General features: G+C 39.3%; 1 protein-coding gene across 1 annotated transcript; it reads right to left on the bottom strand.

Moving 5' to 3' along the window:
* Window positions 1-305: 305 nt before the first annotated feature.
* olfcs2 (olfactory receptor C family, s2) lies at window positions 306-5,668 on the bottom strand. Its single transcript, XM_067389078.1, has 6 exons — window positions 5,451-5,668; window positions 4,841-5,132; window positions 3,226-4,044; window positions 2,837-3,067; window positions 1,403-1,526; window positions 306-1,259 (listed from the first exon to the last, which is right to left on the bottom strand). The coding sequence occupies exons 1-6, from the start codon at window positions 5,666-5,668 to the stop codon at window positions 364-366; spliced, it is 2,580 nt and encodes an 859-aa protein (XP_067245179.1). The 3' UTR covers window positions 306-363.
* Between the last annotated feature and the right edge of the window lie 1,839 nt (window positions 5,669-7,507).

Genomic DNA, 7,507 nt, shown 5'->3' with positions numbered 1-7,507 from the left:
ACAGGATGCTTTGTTCAGATTGACATGGTGGTCTCAGCACACACTGTGAAAGTTAAGCAGAATCAGTGGTATAACAGAAAATCATGATTTTAGAAAGTAAAATGTATTTTTTAAAACTTTTGTATTTCATGCTGATTACTGAGACACATTACATGAATAAATATCATACAGACAAAAAAAAATAAAAATAAATGAGAACACATTTAGAGGGTACCCAACAGTTTATGTTATCCCCTCTGCTTTTATTTTAGTCAGTTTTATTTATCACAAACTGATTAACACAGCAGTACTAAGAGTATTTCTACATATCTATATTGCCCTTATGAAATTTTAGCCTTGCCACATGTCTTTCATTTATTCATCTTATCTGGACATCATGTTCTTTTTTGTATTTTTCTCAGGTTTAAGCAGAATGATGTAACATTTTGGGGTGAATATACACAGCAACAGGCCGTAACTGGAAGCCAAAATGGCGAAAATCTCCACAGCCACTGTGTACTTCCCCGGTGAGCTGACGTACGCTGGCACAAATGCAATCCACACAGCACAGAAGATCAGCATGCTGAAAGTAATGAATTTAGCCTCATTGAAATTGTCTGGGAGCTTTCGAGCAAAGAAGGCCAGCAGGAAGCAGATCACTGCTAACAGACCGATGTACCCCAGCACCAGTACAAACCCCACTACAGATCCCACTGTGCACTGCAGGATCACTCGAGCGCCAAGCTCACCCGCACTCTCTGTGGGCAGAGGGGGAGCCATCAGCAGCCACAGCAAACATATGACAATCTGAACCATCGTGCAAAGGAAGATGCCTGCCCTCTGCTGGATGGGCCCAAAGTACTGCATCAGGTTAGAACCAGGCAGATTGGCTCGAAAAGCCACCAGCACCACCACAGTCTTACTAAGGACGCAGGCGATGCAGATCACAAAGCTCACTCCAAACAGGGTGTGACGTAGCATGCAGTTCCATGGCACAGGCCGACCAATGAAAACCAGGGCGCACAGAAAGCAGAGGGTGAGCGACACCAATAGCAGGAAGCTCAGCTCTGAGTTGTTAGCCCGCACAAGTGGTGTGTCACGATAATGGAAAAAAGCAGCCAGAACAGTTGTTGTCAGTGTTGCCCCAGTGACAGATAAGACTGTCAAGACAATTCCCATGGTATCTTGCAAGGACAGAAACTCTACAACCTTTGGGATGCACCTTGTTCTTTCAGTGTTTGACCAGAACCGCTCTGGGCATCTTGTACACTCTGTAGAGTCTAATTGCACATATTTTTTTAATGTTACCTACACAGCTTTTGCAATATCTAGCAGAATGTTCAAGGTTAAAATGTTATTTCAATTCAATGAAGATTATCATTTAATAATGTTATTAATTACTAAATATATGTACATGTAATACCTGTCAAGTTACTGAATTCTCCTGCTGCACAGGAAAGACAGTCGAAACAGCAAACAGGTTTTCCTTTTTGTACAGCCTTTCTGGTACCTGGAAGACAACTCGCACTGCACACGGATACAGGAACCTTAATGATACAGGAAGAAACTCAATTAGACTCACATCATCCTTCTAACAGCACAATATCTTTCAGTACAAGCACATAAAGAAGAGCAGAAAGAAATAAAAAATTCCTCAAACAAATGGATTCCTCTCTTTCTTTAAAAGACAAGTACACTTGTCACACACACAAACATACAGTCACTACCAAGACATGTCTTTCCCCACTCAGCAGCAATACTGAGAGGTTTGATAATGGTCTCATTCACCTGCACACTTCTCGTACCATTTTTACAGAAAGCACTTGAAAAGCTTTACCACAAAAACTTGTGCATTTACATTTTCATGTTCAGTACAGAATACAAGTGTAAACGTAAAGCAAGTAACATCATGCTAGACTGTTTTCATTAGTGAAAGAGATTTTGCCCCTGATTTTGCTGTTGATTTGTTTCTCCCTCTTTTTCTACATGCCAAGGGAGCCCTACTGACCCCACATAGAAAATAAGAGAATATAAGCAGCAGACTAAGTATATTTAGCAGACATCAGTGAAAGCACAGAATGCCACTTCCTTGTTTTTTTTTTTCTTGTTTTTTTTTCTTTTCTTTTCCTCCAGGTTGTAAACCCAGGAACTTTCACATCAAAAGCAAGAATTATACCACTTGATAGTTGATTGAAACATACAGTACTTTGTATATTTATCCATATATATATACAGTATGTATTTCATTTCTGTTCTTACAAATGTATGTAGGGTTAGAAATTAGTTTTAACATAGGGTTAAATAAATGTGTCTTGTGGGAGCATGTCATGTCATATCTTGCTAGTCCATGTCCCTGGGAGGGGACATGTTCGGTTCACTTAGTTTTGTCATGGCCACAACATATTAACTCGTGGGAACGTAGTAATAAGTCGTAGCCACAAGATAATTTTGTCGAGGTAACAATATAAGGATTTATATGATATATCTTGGCCATGTGAAGTAAAGTCATGGCCTTGAGATCATATGTTGAAGGAACAACATTTTTCTCAGGGCCACAACTTCTTTATGCTGCGGGAATAACATCTATTTCTCATGGCAACAAGTTAAATGTGTAAACAACCAGCACGACCATAGCAACCTGGAATTATATATATATATATATATATATATATATATATATATATATATATATATATATATATATATATATATATATATAAATAATATGGTCATGGTCCAACGAGTTAATATGTTGTTAATATGCTTAATTTTTGCTTGTATCTGCATCTCTAAAGTCAAATATTTAAACCAAAAATATTTGAAATTATATAATGAAGGAAAGTCACTGGACTCTTACTTTGTCAGCCCAGCCCCCACCCCAAACTACTTTCTCAAGGTTTATGTTCAGCTCCTGGCCTGGTCCTTTGGCTGCATCAAACTGTCCAACCTGGATAAAATGCACTGCTCCGCTTTCATCTACATGCCAGTTCATAATGTCATATGAGGCAGATGGCTCACCGTTATCTTCAAAATAAACCAGCTCACCTACTGGTGTTGTGAAGTTTACTGCATGTAAGTAGTACAGAAGCTGTGAAAGTAAAAGGAGCACAGATGATCATATGCAGTAATTATATATATATATATATATATATATATATATATATATATATATATATATATATATATATATATATATATGAATGATTGAAAAGAATTTAAAATTATTTTTTAGACTCCTGTCTCTACCTCTCTGGGCTTTATTTGAGTCACATCAGGACATTCTCCATCTTCAAATGGCCCTCTACCAGGCTGACAGGCCATCATGTTGTGAATAGCATTGGCAATAGCATACACAGCCTTATACACATTGTAAGTGACTCTCAACTGTGAAACATCTATGTAGATGTGGCCATGTTTCTCTACATTCTCTGAGCCTGTGCACTTTGGCCTTTTAAATGAAGGCTGCCAGTCCTGTGCCAGCGAGCAACCAAATATTTCTTCCCATACATCTTTTACGAACGGTTCATTTGGCTGCTTCACAGGGCTCAGCTGGGCAAGATAAGCACCAAGACCCTGAATATCAGCTCGGCGCAGGGCAAAGCCGAGAGTACCAGCTAAAAAAGGAATGCTTGCTTGGTCAAAGAACTGAATGGAAGTGCTCCAGGCCTCTGTGGCTATCCACTGCCTGTTGGTCACATTCTGCACCACCACTTCCTTGAACAGGGCTTCTATGTCGGGGGCAATGGCAAATGTCACCACCACACGAGCTTTGGAACTCTGGATCCTCTCCACAGTTTGCCTGATCCTGCTTTGTGAGTGTGATTTAGGAATTAATTCCAAGTAGTCTATGCAGATCCCTGTATGTTCCAGTTCTTTCAAGAGCAGCTGCACGCCACTTTTACCATATTCATCATCCCCTGCGACCACCCCCACCCAGGTCCAGTCCAGCAGGCGCAGCAGACGGGCTATGGCCTTGGCCTGGAAGGCATCACTGGGAACAGTACGCAGAAAAGAGTGAAATCTGTGACTGTCACTCAGACAAGCACAGGATGCAAAATAACTCACCTGGGCAGACAAAACACAGAGACAAGATCTGAAGAAAAATTGTGTAAAAAAGAAAGCAAATTGCATGCTTAGAGACACTGTAACCAAATTGCCACACAATTATTAAAAAATATTTAAATAATTCACACAGTTTTCAATAAACCTGTTAAAACTACAAATAACAGTTGCTTTCACTCTAAAATGTTCTATAGCAACAAGAAGTTTAGCATGTCAAAGTCACTCTATGTTTGCATTGCCTATTGCCACCATTACTAGATTTGAAACCAATTTAGCAAATTTATCAAAAGGTTTCTTTGTTTGTTTGTTTATTATTATTATTATCACAATTTTTAGTGACAGAAAATGGCAACATTCCAAAAATTATATATAAACCAGTAAAAAATTGAGACCATTTGTCTTAAATGTTCCAACGATGGCATTATGTTTACTTTTATGCACAGAATAATATACTTTTCATGTTTTTCAGTGTAGACAATTGAAACTTGAGTGTACAAGGAGTGCTTTGATTTCAACATAGTTTTAAACCTTCTAGCTTACTGGATTTTTTTTTTTTTTTTTTTTTAACTCAAGGCCCCACTGTTCAAAATGCATTTTAAATTAAATATAAAGTAAAAAAATTCAGTTCATTAAATTTTAGAAAATACGGTACACTGAGAAGGCTTTTATGAAGGTCAGTGTAACTTGAACGTATAATCTTTGCAACACACTTTTTTCTAAAATTCACCCCAAATAAAGAATGCATAAACATAATTTTCCAAAAAAATAATCAATGATTGGGTCTCTTAATTCATAATACCATGGGTACATCAAAAACTCCCAGTGTGTCAGCCACCACTATTGAGGCAGAGGAACGAGCGTCACCAACAATGACAGGCACCATTGGAGCCCTGTTGCACTCTGAGCCCGACACTGTCTCCTCCTGCCCTGTTACCAGAGCTAAAGCAGCACTCAGTGTTGTGCCCTCGGCTAGGCAAGTATCGGCTACCAGGTACCCCAAAGTAACGTTTGGTAGCAGAACAGGGTCCCGATTAATCTCCTCCACTGTGAAGATCATAGCTTTGAGCCAGCGATATGAACGAAGGTCAACACTGAAAGAGAATGTAAAATGTAAAGTTTTGTAAATTGAGGAATAACTGAATTGGGTCAATTCATTAATAATCTAAAAGGAGGGAAATAAACATCACCTTGATGTGATTATCTTAGTATGCTATAATATACCCAATAAAAAAATATTGTTTCAGGCAACCTAAATTAGTTTACTAAATTAAAAATCAAATAAAAGTATACAGGTTAGCTAATTACAGTTAACAAAACGTCAACCCTCCATGAGAAACCATTTTGAATTTATATACAGTTGCTCTACAAATTGCCTTATAGTTCATTTTAAATGCTGTCATTATCCTCACCCCTGGCAGTGAGCACCTTGCTGTATTTCAGTAAAAGCATGATCAGGTGCTGGTGCTTCATTATGAACTGGAAACAGACCACCAATTATCACATCTCCCTCTTTATACAGGCTCTCTGAAAAATATCTGCCCTGCAGACCACAGGACAGGCCTGCACCACAAACCCTGGCCATCTCAACAATAAATCCCACCAGCCACAACCACATAATCAATCCCATCACTTTACACATGCACAGAGAAAGAGAGAAAGAGATAGGGGGAGAGAGAGAGAGACTGAGTGGAGAAGTGCAGGCTCATGCTTTTCCAAGCAAAGAAAGAAGGTTAGATGATAACTCCTCTTTTGTAGACTTTAATTTGCCTAGGGCAAAAGAACATGCAGCAGGAAAACAAGTGAGTAGGGGATTATTGTAGAAAGACCTAGTGGAGAGCACAAAAACAAAGTAGCCTACTTGAGAATTAAAATGAATTGTGCAGCTGCAGGCACAGAGCAAAAAAAAAAAAACCTACTAAAAATCAAAACTAGAAAAATGTTGAAAGATAACTTAAGAATTTACCAGTCAGGAAGGGCCCAACACAAAGTGAAGTGATCCTAGTCATTTAACATACAATGTACAATCAACTCTGCCCTCTTCTGGCATATACAAATTCCAATTCACATTCCCATTTATCTCAATAGCAGTTGCAAAGCAGGTTCACTCAAAAGCATGACTATAGACCCTGGGTATTGGAATGCTTTTTAAAATATCTCTTTATTTTCTGCCTTTTGCAATTATCTGTATATATCTGTTTCATTCCTGTTTATATGAAGCAATTTACTTGAATAAAAGGGTTTTTCTCCCTTGGTAGAAATAGCATTCCGGGGGGATGAAATGGGAAAGCGGGGGCACCGCTATGCGGCCGCAAAGGGCACTTTCAAAGGGGCAATTTACTTGGTGGTCTGTTTCTCAAGCCCCCTGGCTCCAGATATGGCACTGATAATTTGTGCCATATTATTATACAGGTGCCAACAAGTTCCCTTTGTTTTTGCAGTATTAGAGAAAATAAAACTAGGATCTAATTTTATCGGTTTGGTTAAGCTTTTATATTCTAATCCTATGGCTCAAGTTAACACTAACAGAGTGTTGACAGATTTTCAATAAGCAAGAAGGACGGAGGCTTGCGGCCATGTGTTGACTACCAGACACTGAACTCTCAAACTGTTAAGTTCAGCTACTTCTTTCTCCAGTCCCAGCAACCCTGAAACAGCTGTGGGGAGCTCACATTTTCTCCAAGCTGGATTTAAGGAGTGCCTAAAATCTTTTCCGTATTCAGAAGTGGGATGAATCGAAGACCGCCATTGTGACCACTTTGGGTCACTATGAATACCAGGTGATGCCCTATGGCCTGTCCAACTCACCAGCAGTCTTCCAGAATTATATGAAAGAGGTATTCCAGGACTTCCTCAACCAGTTCATCATCATCTACATAGACGACATCCTTATCTATTCCCGAACTTGGTCTGAACATCGTCAACATGTAGAACAACTTCTTCAATGTCTTTGTGAACATCACCTCTTTCCAAAGCTAGAGAAATGCGAGTTTCACACACCCTTCGTCCCGTTCATAGGATACATCTTTGATCAACATGGCATAAAAAATGGACCAGAGGAAGGTGGAAACCATCTAGAACTAGCCACAACCCACCTCCATAAAATAATTACAAATATTCCTGGGCTTTGTGGATTTCTATTGGTACTTTCTGGGCTTTGCATATTTCTATTGGCACTTTATCAAGAACTACAATCAAGCTTGCCATGGAAGAGTGGAGACATTGGCTGGAGGGAGCTAATCACCAGTTTGAAGTCATCACTGACCACAGAAACCTAGAATACCTGCGTAAAGCAAAACGCTTCAACCCCCCTCAAGCCCAGTGGGTGTTATTCTTCCCCAGATTTGACTTTTTAGTCACTTACTGACCTGGAAGCAAGAACTGCAAAGCCAATGCTCTTTCTCGTCTTCACCATCCTGATCCTGAAACTTCTACACCAGAATCCATCCTCCCTCCAGCCATGATAGTA

This window comes from Chanodichthys erythropterus, chromosome 7, assembly GCF_024489055.1.
Source record: "Chanodichthys erythropterus isolate Z2021 chromosome 7, ASM2448905v1, whole genome shotgun sequence".
Taxonomy (NCBI): Eukaryota; Metazoa; Chordata; class Actinopteri; order Cypriniformes; family Xenocyprididae; genus Chanodichthys; species Chanodichthys erythropterus.
This window is presented reverse-complemented; position numbering and strand designations above follow the sequence as displayed.

Bases quoted from the DNA above. Each gene is read 5' to 3' on its own strand.
- olfcs2 (XM_067389078.1), bottom strand. From the start codon at position 5,668: ATGGGATTGATTATGTGGTTGTGGCTGGTGGGATTTATTGTTGAGATG. The intron at 4,045-4,840 runs GTATTATGAATT...TTGTCTGCCCAG, and splicing joins GAGTTTTTGATGTACCCATG to GTGAGTTATTTTGCATCCTG. The intron at 1,527-2,836 runs GTAAGAGTCCAG...TGTATCATTAAG, and splicing joins GTGGGGGCTGGGCTGACAAA to GTTCCTGTATCCGTGTGCAG.